The sequence below is a fragment of the Magallana gigas genome, chromosome 5 (assembly GCF_963853765.1).
Source record: "Magallana gigas chromosome 5, xbMagGiga1.1, whole genome shotgun sequence".
Taxonomy (NCBI): Eukaryota; Metazoa; Mollusca; class Bivalvia; order Ostreida; family Ostreidae; genus Magallana; species Magallana gigas.
In genome coordinates, this window is record NC_088857.1 from 55,235,397 (window position 1) to 55,255,383 (window position 19,987).

Here is a 19,987-nt window from a genome sequence, read left to right on the forward strand (position 1 = left end):
TGACATTTATTTATTTTGTTTATTTTCTTACAAGGTATCAAAGTATCCAGTGTTAATCAGTGTATGATTTATTATTTCATCTGGTACAGAAAAAGTCGAACTGTGTTGTGTATTGTCGTGCGGTGTTTTCAACTCGAGCTACCGTAATCTTATTTCAAAAGATTATCCATCAGTTATCTTCAGCACATGGTGAGTATTGCATTGGTGTATATATCAATTATTTTTACTCTGTATTTTAACAACCCAATCATGGCCTCAGGTGGTGAGGAAGAAGGAAAGAAAGAGTTAGAAAAGAAGGTGTTAGATAAGAAAGAGACAGATATCTCTAAGTACATTGACAAGGTCAATAAACATCCTGGTTACAAGGTGTTAACAGTAGAGGAGTATAATAAGTTACTTCAAGTGTCCAGTACTCCTAAGAAAGTAGAACCCCCTAAACAAAAACTTGCTTTAGGTTCTCCAATTAAAAACATAGGACCTAGAGTGCAAACTCTGTTAAACACATTGTCGGGTACAACACCAAAGGTTGAACACTCAAGACCAAACCTGAGTACTCCCAGTCCTAATTTAAATACTTCTACGAGTACCTGCGTAAACCCAATCAACCCCCCTAAATTACCTTTATTTAGTGGAACGGATGAGCCCCAGAAAGGTGAGGTACCTTATGAGGTGTGGAGTTTTGAATTGAAGTGTTTGAAAAAGAGTGGTCAATATCCTGAATATACACTTCTTCAAGCAGTGAGAAATTCACTTAAGGGATTAGCTAGATCTATGTTGGTACCATTAGGTGAAGATGTTTGTTTGACAGATATCATTAATAAGTTGGATGGGTTCTTTGGAAGTGTTTCCACTAATGAGAATTTAATGCAAGCTTTTTATAGCGATTATCAAAAAGAATCAGAATCTATCGTTGTTTATGCATCAAGATTAGAGGAAACTATTTCTAAGGCTATTCAGTTTGGTTTTATTGATCAAGTTGCAAAAGATGCGATGCTTAGAAATAAGTTTTGGACAGGTCTTTCTAGTCAAACTTTGAAAAATTCTACTAGACATTTGTATGATTCTATTAAAGATTTTCAAATTCTTCTGAAGGAAATCAGGAAGGTTCAACAGGAAGACCAAGGTCAACAGAAAACGAAAGTGCGCGCGGCAGCAGCGAATGCTGACACAGCAGAAAATGAAGACTGGAAGAAAGAATTGAAGGAATTAGTGTCCAAGATTGACAGGTTAGAACAGAATATTAATTCTCAGCAGTACAATTACCAAGAGTTAACAAGGAAGTTAAATAACTTTGAATTGCAAGAAAGCAAAGAGAATACTGTTCCTTCTAATGTAGAAAGAGGGTTACACAGACCTTTTAGAGGTAGATATAGAGGGTTCAGGAGAAGCCAAGGTAGAGGATTCCAGGAAAACAATTACAGAGGTCAAGGCAATTTCAGAGGCCAATGTATTTCAGGCAGTGGTCAGATGACACAATATGATCAGAGTCAAAGATCTCAAAAGTTTCAACCAAAAGAGTAACCTCTCATGTTGTAGGACGGACAGGAGAGGGTGATGTTTGTAGTCCTAACTCAGAAAACTTACTCGAAAGAATGGTTGGGCATTCTAATGATTGTGTATTGTATATATGTGGTCAAAAGACAAATGCATTGATTGATACAGGGTCAATGGTGACTTGCATATCTGAAATTTTTTATGAATCACTAGAACATAAGCCTGTGATTAGAGATTTACAAGACTTTCAGCTCAATGTTTATGGTGCTGGAGGTAATGTACTTCCATTTTTAGGATACATAGAAGCTGAAGTTAGAATTCCCTGTCTGACAGAAAATCCTTTCTTTGTTCCAGTGTTGGTAAGAAAGTTATCTAACAGTGACAATGACTCAGAAATACCAGTTATTATTGGTACCAATGTTATCAGGAGTTGCAAGGAAATGGTAAGTGAATTAGACTGTACTTCAAACATTCCTGAAGTTTGGAACTTAGCTTTCAAGAGCATGTGCAAGAAAGATTTGAAGGTAAGGTCAACAAATCATTTTCCCATAAGCATTGGTCCTAATGAGGTTAAGACTCTACATGGTTTGGTCAGAAAATCTTATGACTTAGAAACAGCATTGACTGAACAGTCAGATACTTCACAATCAGGGAGTTTGGTCATTTGTCCTAGAGTCATTCGTCTTAAGTCTAGTGTAGGGAAAGTGTCCAGAATCCCCGTGAGAGTGTGTAATCTATCAGCACAGTCAATTAAGATTCTCCCGAAATCTGTTATATGCTTTGTTAGTCCTGTAAAGGTCATAGATTCATGGGAACCTGAAACAGAGGAGGTGTCCTCAGTGACAAAAGGTGAGAACTCGGATATTTTTGTTGAAACTCTTGGTGCTAGGATAAACAGACAGAATCTGACAGAGGATGAATTGGTAAGAACATCAGAGGTACTGAATAGGTGGAAACATATCTTCTCAACATCCTTTACTGATATAGGAAGAACAAACTTAGTAAAGCATGAAATCAAGCTTACAGACAATATTCCTGTTAAGGAGCCCTACAGAAGAATTCCACCAGGAATGTATGAAGAGGTAAGGCAACATCTAAAAGAAATGTTGGAAGCTGGTGCTATAAGAAAATCACAGAGTTCTTACTGTTCAAATGTAGTGCTAGTTAAGAAATCTGACGGGTCTTTGAGATTCTGTATTGATCTTAGGAAACTTAACAACAAAACTATCAAAGATGCTTACACTTTACCAAGGGTTGAAGAAACAATTGACACTTTGATTGGCAGTAAGTATTTCACAAAATTAGATTTACGATCTGGTTATTGGCAGGTTGAGATAAAGGAAGAGGATAAGCATAAGACGGCTTTTTCCTTAGGCCCTTTAGGGTTTTATGAGTGCAACCGTATGGCATTTGGCTTAACCAATGCTCCTGCTACGTTTCAGCGGTTAATGGAGACTTGTATGGGTGATTTACATCTCAGAGAGTGTCTTATATTTTTAGATGACATTTTGGTCTTTTCTCAGTCTTTTGATGATCATTTGAAGAGATTGGAAGGTGTGTTTGAGAAACTGGAAAAACATAATTTAAAACTTAAACCATCCAAGTGTGAATTCTTTATGAGTGAAGTGAAATACTTAGGTCATATTGTGTCTGAAGAAGGTGTAAAAACCGACCCCGATAAAATTGAAGCACTCAAGTCATGGCCAGTACCAAGGAATATTAAAGAATTACGTTCTTTTTTAGGTTTCACTGGTTATTACAGGCGTTTTATTAAAGACTACGCAAGAGTTGTTCACCCTCTGACAGAGTTATTGGCAGGACACTCCACAGCAAAAGGAAAGAACCAGAGAAACAGTAGGAAGATACCCTGGGTGTGGGATAAGAAGCAACAAAGTGCATTTGAGACACTTATCAGTAAGTTGACCAATCCACCTATTCTCAGCTATGCAGATTTTTCTAAACCATTCATCTTGAATATTGATGCCTCCACTGAAGGTTTAGGTGCTGTTCTCTATCAGAACCAGAATGGTTTAGAGCATGTAATTGCATATGGCAGTCGTAGTTTGAAACCTAGTGAAAAGTTGTACCCAGCACATAAACTAGAGTTTTTGTGTTTAAAGTGGGCAGTGGTAGATAAGTTTAAAGACTATCTGTACAACAATTCTTTTGAAGTTAGAACGGACAATAATCCGTTGACTTATGTCACAAGTTCTGCAAAACTCGATGCCACAGGTCACCGCTGGCTTGCTGCTTTGAGCAATTACAATTTTAAGATATATTACAGATCTGGAAAATCAAATCAAGACGCAGATGGATTGTCCAGGCGTCCATACAATCTACAGATATTTCCAGAGGCTGTTAAAGCAGTATGTCAAGCAGCTCAGATTGACCGGGAAGTTCTGCCACTTGCTGAGAGTTTGGTCATTACAGATACTGGACAATTAGGTGAAGAGTTACCTGAACTAGAATCACAAGAGTTGTCCACAGTCAACTGGCAACAAGAGCAAGATGATGATCCAGTTATTGGTAGGCTCAAGATTTTACTTGAATCAGATTACAAGATAGATTTTGATAGTTTACAGCAAGAAAGTTTAGCGATTCAAAAGTTTTGGAGAGAAAAGAAAAATTTTGAATTGAGGAAAGGTATACTAGTCAGAAATACTGTGATTGATGGAATCGAGATACAACAAATAGTACTACCTGAGAGTATGAAAGCTTTAGTTTTAAAAGGATTACATGATGATGTAGGTCATCAAGGTCGTGAAAAAACCAGTTGGCTTGTGAAACAAAGATTCTACTGGGTAGGTATGGATGCAGATATCAAGGACAAGGTAGGGCAATGTGGTCGTTGTATAAGGAGCAAGACCAGAGAACTTCCTAAATCAGAACTTGTCAACATTGTAACATCCAGACCAATGGAGTTGATTTGTATTGATTTCCTATCACTTGAAAAGTCCAAAGGTAACATTGAAGACATACTAGTAATTACAGATCATTTTACTAAGTATGCAATAGCTATCCCTACTCGGAACCAGAAAGCATTAACAACAGCGAGAGCATTGTACGAAAAGTTTATTTGCTACTATGGTTTTCCCGAGAGAATTCACTCAGATCAGGGACGGAATTTTGAGAGTCAACTGATCAAAGAGCTATGTAACGTCGCTGGGGTAAGTAAGAGTAGAACGACACCCTACCATCCCATGGGAAATGGCGTAGTGGAGCGATTCAACCAAACACTAATAAAGATGTTGGGAACTTTGGAGTATCACCAAAAAGAGGACTGGAAGTCCTATGTGCCTCCTCTTGTTCAAGCATATAATGCTACCAAGTAAGATACCACAGGGTATTCCCCTCATTACCTTATGTTTGGTTGGCACCCTAAGCTTGCCATTGATGCTTATCTCGGAATAGATACAGTTAAGGAGAAGTCAAAGAACAAAGAGAATTATGTTGATAAACTGAAAAAGAGACTACACTATGCTTACAAAGTAGCAAGATCAAATACAGAAAGGAATTTTGAAAGATCAAAAAGACATTATGATTTTAGAGTGAGAAATTCAAAATTAGAAATTGGGGACAGAGTTTTGATAAGGCTTTTGCACAAAACCGGAAGAAGCAAATTATCAGACAAATGGGAAAGAGATCCATATGTTATTGTGGACATGCCCAATCCAGACATTCCGGTATACAAGGTGCAGAAAGAGTCCAGAAAAGGTGCAATAAGAACTTTACATAGAAATTTAATTTTACCTTTCATGTCCATTTCAGATACTGTAGATACAGAATTTCCCAAAGAATCAGACAGACAACATAAGAGGAGAGACAGACGTCAAAAGGTGTTAGTAGAATCAGAGTCGACATCATCTGATTCAAGTGAGGATGATGATGATGATTCAGAGTTTACCTATATGGTAAAGAAAAGGTCAGGTAAGGAAAATATACCCAAGGGTACGCCTAATACTTCACGTATTTACCATGGGAATGATTCCAGTGAATCTTTCGGTGCAACGGGCAATCATAATTTCGATATATCAGGCGCAGATAATATCGACGTTGGTCGTGGAAACTCGATAACAACACAGTTCGATTCTTCGACTGTAGAATCAGATCATGGATTTCCTATCCATTCTGTTGATTTATCCAGATCTGGTTTATCACATAATTCTAATTTGTCTTTACCAAATATAGATGATGATGTGTTGCCAGATACTAATGTTTTCATTCCACGCAGGTCTATTAGAGAGAGAAATAAACCTGACAGATACGGAGAATGGGTTATGGGGTCCCAGCCAGTTGAAGTTTGGTATGTCTGACATAGGGAGAATGTCACAGAAAATGTATAGTTTTATGTTTATTATTTTCAGTCGCTATATTGTTTTCAGAATTGGTGTCCACATTGATCTGAAGCAAAATGTCAGAAGACATTTTTTCTCCAGACAGGGGAGAATGTCACAGGATTAATTATTTTAGTTAATTAGTAATCATATTTGCGTTCATGTTGTTTTCATTTCCCATTGTTCATTTGTTTACGTTCACACCGCTTCATTCATTCATTCATAGTATGACAGTAGTACGAGAGGTTACGTGGTTACGATTGGCGGGTGGATCAGTGAATAGATGGGTGTGTTAGACTGGTTTTTCGGGTTTGAGTGAGTGAGTGCGCATGTCCGTTTGCTTAATCTAACTTTGAGCACGAACTTTAATTGAGAATCACGACGCCATCCAAGACAGACGGTTGAAATTTTAAACTTCATAGTTTTTCAACCCGACTATATATTAGTTCATTTTCCTGTTATACTTGGTGAGTCATTTTAATCAAATATATGTAATTTAAATATTATTTAACTAAAGATAAATTTAATGAGTGAATGTAGAGAAAGAGCGTATTTTAGTAATATTATAATTGTATATGATTATAGATCACCTAGATGTTCATGTGGAAAGATTTATTTGATTCACAAATACGACAATAAATATCTAAAGCGTCGTTTCCACAAAAGGCCTTGGAGTTCTTCTTAATTGTTCCCAAATGTAGCCCAGAATATAAAATATATCAGCTACCCCTTGACATATATTTGTTGTTTTTATAGGTACGCAGAGCCGTTTCTTCAGCCAGACGTTCCCTTATGAGTGACTTTGTACCACACAATTTAGGTTTCGGACATATTTCCCGCGAGGACGTCATAGCCAAGCATACAAGGCCACTAGCACAGGAACTGTTTTCATCTGGTCTGGCGAACTCTATCCCAGCGTTGCTTGTTTTAGACGGGACGTACATATACATCCAGAAGTCCACCAATTTCAGCTTCTCCAGACGTTCCTTTAGCTTACATAAGCACAGGCCGCTTGTGAAACCCATGATGGTTGTCACAACATCTGGCTATATTGTGTCCGTCCAGGGTCCATATTTGTCTGACTCCAAAAACAACGACGCCGGTATCCTCAACCATATGATTAAGAAAAATGCGGAAGAAATGAGGAGCTGGTTAAATGATGGTGACACGTTTATTGTTGATCGTGGCTTCAGGGACAGTGCTGATGTTTTATCTGATATTGGTATCCGGATGGAGATGCCATGTTTCCTTAGAGGTACAAAGCAACACACAACCGAGGAATCGAACAGTTCCAGGTTGATAACCAAGGTAGAATTTTTAATTGATTCAAAACATAAATATGTAAAATTAATTTGGTTCAAATTCATTATTGAATTATATGCGTTGTATATTCTGTGTATGTAAATGATGCATGATAATTTTTTTCATAATCTTTAAAAGGTGCGCTGGGTGGTGGAGTCAGCAAACGGCAGAATTAAGCGGTGGAAGTACCTTGACAGGACTGTGTCTAATACACAAATACCGTTCATAGGGGATTATGTCCGCATTGCCGCCGCTCTCTCTAACAAATACTGTCCTCCGTTAAGTTCTGGAGCAGCTGAAGATGATCAAGCAATTGCATCCAAAATGCTTTATCTGTCACAAAAAGGAAACGAGCTTCGAGAATTAGTGGAAAATGAGGGCTGGGACAGAAGATCTTCTCTGTGGAAAGCGATGGATGCCGATGATGTAGCCACCGACTTCCCCATTCTAACTGAAGAGGAAATCCGCAACATCACATTAGGAACTTACCAAGTTAAGATGGCTAAGGCCTACTCACACGAACATTTACAAGAAGATGGCGCATATGACATTCTCATAGCAGAAGATGTACAAAATATCATCGGCGCAAAGATTCAAAGTCGCCACGTTTCGGCCAAGAAATATCAGTGTTGGATACACCACCGTGAAGGAGCGATTCTTTCCTGGTACTGCAAATGCAAGGCAGGGTCCCGTGTAGTCGGATGCTGCGCGCATATTACAAGTGTTCTTTGGTACCTTGCATATGCACGGCACCAGTCCACACCGGTGAAAGGAGTTCGTAACTGGGCGGACCACCTGGATGATGCAGCCCGTGTTGTTGATGAGTCAGACAGTGGATCAGAGAGTCCGACGGAGGAATAAATGTTGAATGCACTTTGAAATTGTTCTTATTAAAATCAGTGTTAATCCTATTATCTTGATAAACGTGAATTGGTTTAAAGTTTTCCACTGCTATCATTAAATGTTCTCCCTTTTTCCTTATCTCTCATGTTTTGTTATGTATATGAAATGAAAATGAACACATGAATATAGTTGACAAACAATATCAAACTGAATAATTATAATGATACAGTAGTTTTACCGGTAACGTTTATTTGCCAGTATCAAATAATTTGTAGAAAAATTACTGGAGAAAAATTGGGAGTTTTGTTTTAATGCCTACTAGGTAATTATAAGACGTAAATGAATAGTCTATCCGTGTGTGGAAATATTTAACATTGCACGATTATTTACCACATTTTTTTAAAGTTAAAATGTAACCAAGATTTGAGGTGCAGAGAAAACGAAAATGTGAAAACAAGACTTAGTAAGCTTAATTAAAAAAAACAAAAACAAGTGCGTCATATGCATTGAGCCACAGCAAGTAGATAATAAGTAATTGGAACCTATAATCGTATCAAATGATAATTGAGCTTTGAATGAAATTACGACTTCCAAAAGAACCACGTGTTGTTTGCCTTGTTCGGTTCAGTTCGATAGAAGTACGTGTATTATATTGACCGGATATTGGCGGGGTATTGACGTTTCTGAAGTTTGATCAATCGCAACTTCTCGGGCCTTTCCGGCAGGCTCGGAAAAACACCTCGAATGTATTAACATTACCGGATGTTAGAATTTTATACAAAATGGAGTCGCTTCTCATTAAAATAAGTATCGGCTAGAAAGCCTTATAAGTCGTTTCTGTGTTATATTTTAGGGTAAATCATTTACTTTAATGAAGTCTAGCTTACACCTCAACAGATCGTAAAATGTGTTGTATTTATATCAAGTTTTATAAAAAGGGGGTTGTCATGGACGCCTAGGTAATACATTCGAGGTGTTTTTCCGAGCCTGCCCGAGAAGTTGCGATTGAAGTTTGATACCACAATTTTGAAGAACAAAGAAACATGATTTAAACAACAAATTAAGACATTCGGATTTCCGACTTTAATAGTCGTATGTAGACGAAACCGCCTACTGATTTGTTACAGGTTAAAAAGACTGTAGTGGGTTTTTTTTCTAATGAAAAAAATTAAAGTATCTTATGTAAATACATTCAATATGTCTCAGTAGTAAAAGATAAACATTTATTTTTGCAATAGATGAAATATTCTAACTGAAATATACGAAAAAATTAAGTATACAATAAGTAAATGAGAGAATTCGAAAGAGAGAGAGAGGGGGGCGTAAATAATCTAACTTTTGTTACTTGAATACGAGCGTTTTATGGTGCAGCATAAACTTTCATGTGTAAACAAGTCGACTTTTTCATTCTCCCTGGACATCAAGAATAATTATTCTGAATAGCGATAGAATTAACTTGCTTTATGAAAAAATTGTACGCACTATCATTTATTTTTGGATGATTGACGGTTATATAACGGAAATGAGATGCGTAATTGACGTCGTGTCATATAGAACGAACGTCAAAACTAACGTAATGAATTCTTAACACCGCCTTTTAGCACTAAATCCGTGTTGTTAAACATGATCAGATATAAACAAGTTATATATCATTAGAAAGAGAAAATTCTCAACTATGACTCGTATAAACCTCATTGTCTTTCAAGATTCGGCCAAATTCCGTCAATAACGTCCCTTGTTCTTTGAACTTTCCTGGCCTAATACTGTAAACGTACTACATTTAGCTGTGTATTCTTTTTGCGCTTTTGGCGGATGGTTTCTTCCGCTAAATCAAGTACATCCCTTAATGCCATGCATAAGAATAGTCAAATTCAGGGCTGCGCTTATTCAAATCTCTGTCAACTTCTTCAAAAACTAATTTCCGCCAAATATCGTACACGCCAAACATAATACGTTTACAGTATATGGGGTTTTTTTCTACAAGAATGTAAGGCTTTATATTTTATAAGACATATTATATTAAGTGTATTCTCTCCAAATTTAAATATCTAATTTATGACAAAGCAACAAGACACATTGTAGTTTGATTTTTTACGGTCTATCTGTAATCGTTTAATTGATGGAAATCCTTTCGCATATTATTCTCAAGAAACAAAATAGGATGCAGCCATTCTAAGATCAAAGCCTGGTGTTTTATTGTATTTCAATTTTACCTGTATCCGGGATTTGAAGAGATAAATTTACAACTTAATTTACAGCAAAGTATTCTCATAACAAAGACTTTCGTTCATGGCAGAGGCCCATTTAGTTTTTGCAAAAACTAAATGTGTCTTTGATGCAAGTAAAAATAAGCCTGATAGCCACAATTTCGTCCAAGGAGAGAAATCATTTTAGCCGAGCTAAAAGCAACGACGGTGTTGTAGGCAGCAAATTGGGGATGTGACTGTTAATACCTACAAATGAACATAAAGCATCACTTTTTAAGTAGAAGGTTCCACTATAGATAATAATCACCCAGATAGCAAAATTTAATCAAATCTAATAGGATTGTTTGTCGAGAATGAAATAACCAAGATTAAGAGGTTTTTTAATCTAACCTATAGCAAGTATGAAGTGAGAATTTCACTATCATTGAAATATTGAAAACAGATTTTGTTTTGAAGACAGATGGCCAAGAGAGGAGATACTATCTAATTGATGCTCAGTATGAAACCAAATATCACAGAGGACGTAATGTAAATGACTATGATGCATCTTCTGAATTAATATATAAGATACATGATAATATACTGTACTTATTAAAATAAATGGAAAATAAAAATAATTTAAACTTAAGTATTGACTAATTTTATAGATCTCTATCCTACATAGTGTATATTTGTCTAATTATGTGACATACTTTTTCATGGGTTTTACTAATTTACAATTTTCAAAATTTGTTGATGTAGGTGATGAGGTGTCCTGTGTCTAGTCTTGAGAAATACATCGGAAAGCTGAATCCAAATTGTGAAAGTTTTGGGCAGAGACCGAAGCGAAACAGTAACGATTCAAATGCTGTTTGGTATTATAATTCTCCAGCTGGTCATAATACTTTGGGAAATTTTATGAAAACAATATCTATGAAAGCTGAACTCTTGACTTTGTATACAAACCACTGCATATTACTAGTTTGGATCAGCGTGGGATAGAAGCTCGACACATCATGTCCGTCAGTGGACACAAGTCCGAAACGTCAATAAAGAGCTATTCAAGATGTGTAAGTGAAACCAAAAAACAAGGAATGTTTGATGTTATATCATCTGTTGTTTACCCATCACCAAAGCTAGGGCCAGAACAACCAGTTGTAGTGTCAACAAATGTACCATTTCTTCAGAAAGTCACCTCTTACATTTAGATAACTGTCAGTAACAAACAATTGCTAAAGTCCTGCATGATGAAAATAGTTCGAATTTTGTTTGCAAATGTTCCAGATGAAAAGGAGAATGTAAAAATTGATTACACGCCTCAAAACAGCGGCGTAGCGTGACCCAAATATAAGTGTAGGCAAAAAATGAAGATCAAGGCTTCACTGACGCGGGAAGCGCGCAAGGGGCTAGGTTAGGGGGGCCTCCCCCTAGAATTTTTTTTAAAAAGGACGCAAAAATACCACTTTTAAGAGTAAACAATTGTTAGTTTCAACAAATTAGTTATGAGTGTTATTACCGAATATTATGTATATTTAAAATATTTTATTTACTATTCTCAATCACTACATTCATTTCGAAATAAAAGCAAACCAAACTTATATGTTTCGTTATTGAAATATACACCGTATCATTAATCATACTCTGCATGTTTTTGTAACCAACAACCGTACTGTTTCTATATCAACTTCTTTATAAGTCATAACTGATACGCCACATGTACATATATTTCTAGGAGTAATAAGTTTTTAGTGATAAAAAAACTTCTTGTTTAGCTTTTCGTGGGTTCCAGACACAGTTTACAGCAATCGCATGCATGCAAAAAAAAAAAAAACATCGATTGATATTACATATGTTTACAGTAATATCATTCGGCGCTTTTTAGCGTCAATAAAGGTTCTGATGGCTTCGTCGTAATCAAAATTGAATGATTTGTGGACATGCATCAGCGCAAGGCCAGAAAACCTCTCCTGTCCCATTGTGGCCCGTAAATACGACTTTATTCTCTTCATAGCACTGAATGAGCATTCAGTAGAAGCTGTGGAAACGGGCATTGTAACGAGGATGAGCAAAACTTTATAGATGTTTGGAAAGAGGACAGGATTGGTATGTTCAAGGGTGGTTGAAAGGTTATCAGGCTTAACATCACTCATCTGCCATCTGGTTTTCCATCTTTTGATTTCTTCATCCAGTTGGTTAAAGTGCGGAAGATGAACACCGTAATGTTGAGCAATATCAGCTTGTTTTTGGTTTGTGAGTCTGGAAGGGATCAGTGCCTGTGCTTGAAATCTATTCTCTGGCACAAGAAGGCGATCAGTGATTTCCGCAACCAAGTGGTCAAGGAACGTTTATAGTACTGGGGAACATTATCTGCTGGGACATTTACCCTGTGTCGCTGCCTTTTGGCATTACGTGGACTCTGTATTACTACATCATGCTTATTAGCGATAGCTTCAGCCTTCGCATACAACTCATCCCACACGGTATCATCATTCCTTTCAGATTGTAGGAGCTCTTTGACAACATTAGCCTCCTTAACAGCTTCGACCAGATCAATGGATTTCATCTGCAACAACTTCGACAACTGTGTTGTGCTCTGGACGAGATGTTCTGCCGTAACCAGACAAATGATAAAAGGAAACGAAAGCATGTTGTTCAAGTGGGATTGGGCTTTCGTGTCTCCTTCGTCGATGAGATTGGATAAAGCATCAACGACCACGTCAAAGCTAGCTAGGAACGTGTAAAGAGCATCACCTCTAGCTGACCAGCGAGTCTCACATAGCTCCCTCAACTTTGTCCGCTTCTCAAGTTCATGTGGTGTTGCCTCTAAGCTAGTTCGGAATTGGTGTGTACGTTTTGCAGAATACGAAAATGCAAAGTTTATTTCTTGCACCGTGTCCATCATGTTTCTTATCATCATTTCATTCGATGCATGTATAATGGCCAAGTTTAAGCAGTGCGCATGACAGTGAACATAAATTGCCTCTGGATGTAGTTCTCGAATTCTAGCTTGAACTCCTTTGCGACAGCCTCTCATGTTTGACGCGCCATCATATCCCTGACCTACCATATTTTCTACGCTTATTCCAAACTCTCGCAGTGCCCTAAGAAATAATTCTGCAAGGGCTTCTCCTGTTGTAGACTCCGCTTTAACAAATCCAAGAAATTCCTCCCTCATGACATTTTCATAATAAAACCGAATGCAGATAGCTACTTGTTCAGTAGTGGACCTGTCTGTTGCTTCATCTGCAATTAAAGAAAAGCATTTAACAGAGTTGCATTCATTCACAATTTTACTTCTAATCTGTTGCCCAAGGAGAATGACAATTTCATTTTGAATATCGGGACTAGTATATTTCATAACAGTGGAGGGATTGCTCAGGTGTTCTGCTAGGTCTTTGTCGTCTAGTGCCAAGAATGTCAAAATCGCATAAAAATTACTGTCGTCCATGGTATGCCCTCGAAGTGGAATGTTTTGCGATCCACACAAAGCGATAGCCCTCATTATTTTCCGGAGGATTCCTCTGTTTTTCTGGACAGTTTCGTGGTGTTTTGAAGAGATCTGGTCTATGATGCTCTTTTTTAGTTGGAGTTCGGTTGCCAGGAAGTGATCTGCCAAGGACATACAGTGATTATGGGGTGATCCAGATCGAGTGTGCCTTAATATCAACGAACCAAAATTTTTCCAGTCAGATACAGGTGTTGTACTTAACGTTTTTTCTTTAGGATCGTTGGAAAAAAGAAAGCAAGGCGCACAGTAAACGGCGTCTACAGAAACTGAATACCTCATCCAAGAGTTTTGAATGAGAACATCTTTATTTAGTCGTCTCTTGGAACTGCCAATTTGCCTAGAAAAAAAAATACCCCGTTTTAAATTTTACGATTCATGTTCATCTTCTATATACATAATCAGACGGTGTATTGAAAACAATTTTTGGTTATTATAATTTGCTTGTAATTAACATTTCCGGAACTTTTTCTATTCATTTAGTACTAATTATGAAATTCAAAATAATCTAATATTAGATTACACCTCCTGGAAAACCCCCCATATAATTTCGGCCAAAGAAACATGCAAAAAAAAAATGAACCATTACATATCTTCCTTTTTGAATACGGATATTTTAAATATTCTTGATTAATCATAAGCCTACTGTATCTAATATTTATTTTTTTAAACAACTGACATTGTTCCCGATGTTTAAATCTATGAGCGGATTAATTGGGAGATGAAGTTGAGGACTCGACCTCTTTTCTTAAAAAACTGTTTTATGTCTGGAGAGTCACCCCTTCCCATGAAAAATATCTGGATCCGCCCATTTTGATAATGTACAGTTTACGTTTGATGTCAAAAGTTAAGTTATAAACTAAGTGCGTGTGAATTTTAACATAAATATACTAAATATATACATACTTGGCCGGGAATGAAACATCAACGGGTTCCCATTTGGCTGTTAGAAACTCGACTTTCTCTGTATCAGTCATGGATAACGGCTTAAGAGAGTACGGGTCTTTGTATGGGGTTGTAATCTTGATAGATTCGGAGGGCCCAGCACTCTGGGTAACTGGTTGACTGTCACTCTGAGTTTCATTCACCAAGGATTTAGTTTTTGGATTTTCCCTCGAGTTTAAAAGAAATGAAATCGGAAGTATAATTCTAATGATAATTAAAGAACCGACCCTGTGCAAGTATGACAATTACTGCTTTCGATTTGTTTTATGATTTTTTAACTAATCAAAGTTAATGTCAACTTTGTTTTAAATTTAAAATTGTACACAAATTTTAAATTTTGCTTTACAAAATTATGTGTAGGCAATTGCCTTTTTGCCTTATAGTACGCTACGCCACTGCAAAACTCCCGTGGTCCATTATTCATAAATGTCAGTCAAGTGCACATTCATTATTACATGGGAAAAGAACAATAAAAATAAAGAAGATGCTGTAAATTTTTTATTGGATTCTCAAATGATTCTTAGATGTGGGTTTTTTTTTTTTTAGATTTTAATTGAACATTCCAATTCAATGTTATTATTGCTCAAACTGATATTTTCAGAATATGCACAATTCTGTTGAAATAAAATGTAATTTATGTGTAAAAAAACGTTTGTTATTATTGTCGGTATGATAAAACATTTAATCACCCTTCATGAGTTTAACATGGTAAAATGATGCCCCTTGATGATGCCCCTTGACCTGACCTGCTCGATGACCTGACCTGACCGAGGACAACGGCCTCTGTCAGGTCAGGTCACCTCGTGGGTCAGGTCTCGGGTCATCATTTCACCATGTTGACCTCATGAAGGGTGATAACTGTATATTAACTGTGCCTAAAGATCAGATTGAATACCGGGGAAAATTATTCATTAAATTAAGTTAACCTGTTGCACTTAAAATTGGCTATTTTTCTTAAGTCACTTGAGTCATTTAAGTGACCTATTCTAATTGGTCCATAGTGTATCGTCCTTGAATAATTTTACATTTTTAGCGCCTTAAAAACTTCAAGGCCAATTATTACCGATTTTGTTCAACGCTTCTCTAGGAAATTTCGATATGAATCTAGATGATATACTTGCCAACAAAGATACATCAATGAGTTCACAGGTTCTAGATGCACTGTTTTAGAATTTACTTGTTAATGCAGTGAAAAAGTTCCGAGTTCGATTCTTCTTACCACACACTTTCAAGGTAATCACAAAAGACAGCTAATGATCTTGTCAGAAATTGCTTGACAGGTTTTCAACACAAATTGAAACTACTTAAAGGGGTAAAGGTACTGTGGAATCATCATTGTTTGTGGGTAACCCTTGCCCACGAGTCTACACCCCCAGGAACGTATATACAGGCATTTGTTTAATATTTATAAAAATTATTCCGAACCTTCAATAACAAAATTTATACGTTCCTACCAATCAGAAAAAGTTTTGCTTTCCACGAACATTGAGTAAAAATGATTCCAAAGTAGTTACTTGGGTTTGTTGCTGATTAACATTTAACAGATATTTCAAAATCCTACTGCAAAATGTTTTAAACCAACTTGTTCTGAAAGTACAAAATGTTCCTTAAATTACTGAAAATACTAACATGATACGGCTAAAGCTTATAATAAATTAGTAATACTGAATGATGGGCTGATGAAGCGAATGTAGAGATTCGAGATTTAACAGGACAACGATTTCCATTTAATGATTTCAGAACAATTGAATGTCTGCCAGGCTGACCATAATTGATTATAATTTTAAAAAAACCACATGTTTCCAATTAAACAGACCGAACTGTTAATATTGCTCTTCTTAACACGACTGAGGCCGATAAATAAAGTATGCACTTGAAAACATCGTTTCCTCTTCGTCCGAAAGCTGCGTAGTAGCGCGTGTGAACGTGACGTTTTCCGCTTTAGATTTATGACGCAATTACGAAACCGATAAAGGATTATATCTAGCCTTAATACGAGTGTCCATGGACTGAATGTTGTTATAATATAATGGGTTTTGTCACATTCTTTGATGTCTGCACGATACAAATATGGTCCATTTTTTCAGGAGCTACATTAGGGAGAACAATGCCCCTAGAGATCGCCCATGATCTATAAATCAATGATCTGAGAAATTGCATGTAAAAGTGACATCTTGTTAGGTTAGTGACGAGGAAGTTAATATAGCAGGTTGTTTGTTCATCGTCTTTATAAAAATTATTTAGGAGATTATGGTATTTATATGGTGTAAGAGAAGGGTACACTATTACTATTTGACAAATTTGGGACTCTTTTAATACTTAATCACATGTTGTTGATATCTTTACGTCTTAGGCATTTCCATTTTCCTTTGAAAGACATGTTGATAAACCTGGTATATTGGAATTTTTTAATTAGATTTGTTGTGTAACGTAACAAACTGTGTGTTAGTGTGATAACATTTAAATCACTGCTGCTTACGTGAACACAAACCATATTCGCCCCACCTATGATGAAACATTTCAAAGTTGAAAAAGGTACAACCTTTCTTGAGTTTTCACTGGTTAATATGGATTGATTAGTTGATGAATTATATATCGAAATTTCCTCTGCTTGGAAACTCATTACAAGGTACCAACCTTAACCATCACAATCCTGGAAATCGACAACTCTGTATGGTCGTAAATCTTGTATAATAAAATAAGCCGGACAAGCATTAGCATTGCAACTGCTTTGGGTGATTTAGGGGGACATTTGGCCGCAAGAATAGTGGATGATGTCTGCTTGCACGGAAGGTGCCGATAGTTTAGGAGAAGTTCTTTTTGTGTTGTTATTGGTATTGTACATGTAACGGTTCGAAAGGTATGTTACCTAGCCAATTCTGGACCTTGGGTTGAATATAGAAACATTATACTTTATTCGTCTTTATCTCTGAACTGATTATATATAATTATTGGCCTGCATATATCATCAAATATATTCCTTCCCTTACCAAGGGGCGGTTTGATTTACAACATACATTGTACAATACCCCGTGCATGATGAACACTAGTTTATATCTTATTTGGGCGTGTAGTATTCACGATGACGTTTGCCCTCGCCCACAGAGGTAGTCAGGTCTTCAACAGAAGCATTCACAGTGGTAATGCCTTATTCAAGTCGGACTGTGGACTTCCTTCAATTTAAGTTACATTCTTTATCAAATTAATAGATGCAAACCTCCAGGCGGCCAACCTCTACAAAATTAAACAATATGGTCAGCCTCTTAAACAGTTGGTTAAATTATCGAAGTGACAAGCCTACGTATGCATTACAAAACAATCCACGCACCAACCCGACGTAACAACTGGTTAAAATAAACTATTATGACAATCCACCTACCAACTGTTTGTGTCACGGAACTTGACGCATTTTTTCTGCTAGTTGACAGAATGACGAAACTGCTTTGTTGTCTAATGTATGCCCTTTGTGTCATTTGACGGTTGAGGCGGGAAATATGATTACTATGCTATCGTGAAGATAGTTCTCAAGTATCTCAGACCGTGCTGTGCAATAGATCAAATATTAATATTGTTTCTGTATCATTTTTAATGAAAACTATTGAAAGTATTTCTAATGTCCTGCATCCATATAAGGTTATGTATTTTACATATTGCAATATTTGATAATACATCGTGACTTTTCAATTTTCATACGGGAAAAGTGAAAAAAAAGTAAACTAGCAGTATTAGAAACACTTTATGACACAGTCCATTACTTAAATTGGAAAAGCTTATGGGATTGCGTCGAGTTAAATCGAACTTTGTTGCAACAATCTCTAGCTGTAGATGTATTGCGGCCGGTCTAGAAAAAGAAAAAATCGGATGGACGATCCGATTGTGCAGTACGTTTACATTTATAAATGGTGACTGTATCTGCAAGTGGATTTTAAATACTTTATTTTTCAATAACGGTTTGCGTGGTTAAGATAAAGTCTGAGGCAAGTAAAGTGACGATGTCAGCAGTAAGCTGTCTGAAGGTAACGGTAATAATAATGTTACAGTGTTTAAGTAAAAATAAATTGATCAGTTCAAAACTTTTTTTCAGACCGGGAGCTAAAGACCTGCAACTAAACAATGAGTAAACGTTAAGTTTGTTTATTTAATTATATCATTTTTATGCTGCGATGCATTGTTAAAATAAATAGATGTGACAACTGTAATAACTATATGCTTATAGATAATAAAAGAGGGGAATGGCCACAACTAGGATCGCACTCAAGACCCTTCAGTTTAAAAACCAACGTTTTACCGACTGATCTAAAAGGTTAATCCACTAGTTCGTGCCGAAAGGATGAAATGAAGTACTAAGCTTTTTTTATACACACTATTTTTGAGTTAAAGTATATACAGATCCTGGTTGAGTTTGATTCATTTAACCAACGAAGGTAGATGTAACAAAACAACATGTTTACAAGGTTTAACTTATACAGAATTGAACGACGCTCAGCTGTTTCAGCTGAACTTTATATCTGAGTCAATAAGAGGTTAATGAACACAACTGTGAAACGTACTTATCACTTTCTTTGCGTGGTGCTAACAGAAGAAAGTGATTACTATTTGTCAGAATTTTACCAGTCATCTTTCTATGAAAATTATTCAGATCAGCCATTGCCATTTAAGCGAATGTCATTGGACAAGCCATGTTTTCTAACATTTTAAATTTGTGAATATTAGCATTCTTACACAACACGTACTTTTGCTCATAACCGTAGATACAAGTGTTGACCCAAAAGTAATGTCACTCAGTGCATCGAGTTTCTCATGGGCGTTGTATTTTACAAAATACTGTATATTAAATATTTTTCATTCCACTTGAAAATGTAATTAGATTGAGTTGAATAACTTGCTATCCCTTTACTCCGACCCCTTATGCTTTTATCGCATCTTTGACATTACTAGTGGATGAACCCTGGTATTTGTTTTTTGTGCATCCGTAAATTTTAGATAAATGACAGACCAGTTTAATTATGTGAGTATGTCTACTGCCTAAAAGTATTTAAATGATACACTTTTTTTCTTTTTCATTCAATCCCTGTTTCTTTCCTTGTTAAACGCATTTCCTAACTTTTATTTTTGTTCACTGTTCATATTGTAGCTTCATATTCTTTTAATCTATACACGATTTGTATTTTCATAGTTGACCAAGTCCTCAATAATAAACGTTAACAAAAATGGTAACTTGCTGATGCTACAACGGACAAAACAGCTATGATTGCCTAGAAACGGTTGAACTAACATAAGCTTCTGGTGGCTTAAATCTACGTTCTTTTTATTTTGCATACCATGAATATATACATTGTTTTAATTTTTACTCATCATTTACCTTGACAAACAAATCT

At 36.3% G+C, this 19,987-nt stretch overlaps 2 protein-coding genes across 2 annotated transcripts; one reads left to right on the forward strand and one right to left on the reverse strand.

Annotated features, from left to right (window-relative positions):
* The first annotated feature begins 6,576 nt into the window (after nucleotides 1–6,576).
* Nucleotides 6,577–8,867, forward strand: LOC136275259 (uncharacterized). The gene is made up of 2 exons (XM_066083674.1): nucleotides 6,577–7,136; nucleotides 7,269–8,867. The coding sequence occupies exons 1-2, from the start codon at nucleotides 6,621–6,623 to the stop codon at nucleotides 7,989–7,991; spliced, it is 1,239 nt and encodes a 412-aa protein (XP_065939746.1). The 5' UTR covers nucleotides 6,577–6,620; the 3' UTR covers nucleotides 7,992–8,867.
* A 3,558-nt stretch (nucleotides 8,868–12,425) lies between these two features.
* LOC117692920 (zinc finger MYM-type protein 1) lies at nucleotides 12,426–13,781 on the reverse strand. Its single transcript, XM_066085283.1, has one exon. It carries the CDS (start codon nucleotides 13,779–13,781, stop codon nucleotides 12,426–12,428), a length of 1,356 nt encoding a protein of 451 aa, XP_065941355.1.
* Between the last annotated feature and the right edge of the window lie 6,206 nt (nucleotides 13,782–19,987).

Excerpts from the sequence above, each read along its gene's own strand:
- LOC136275259 (XM_066083674.1), top strand. The coding sequence starts at position 6,621 with ATGAGTGACTTTGTACCACACAATTTAGGTTTCGGACATATTTCCCGC. Across the intron at positions 7,137-7,268 it reads GTTCCAGGTTGATAACCAAG|GTGCGCTGGGTGGTGGAGTC; the intron begins GTAGAATTTTTA and ends AATCTTTAAAAG.
- LOC117692920 (XM_066085283.1), bottom strand. The coding sequence starts at position 13,781 with ATGTCCTTGGCAGATCACTTCCTGGCAACCGAACTCCAACTAAAAAAG.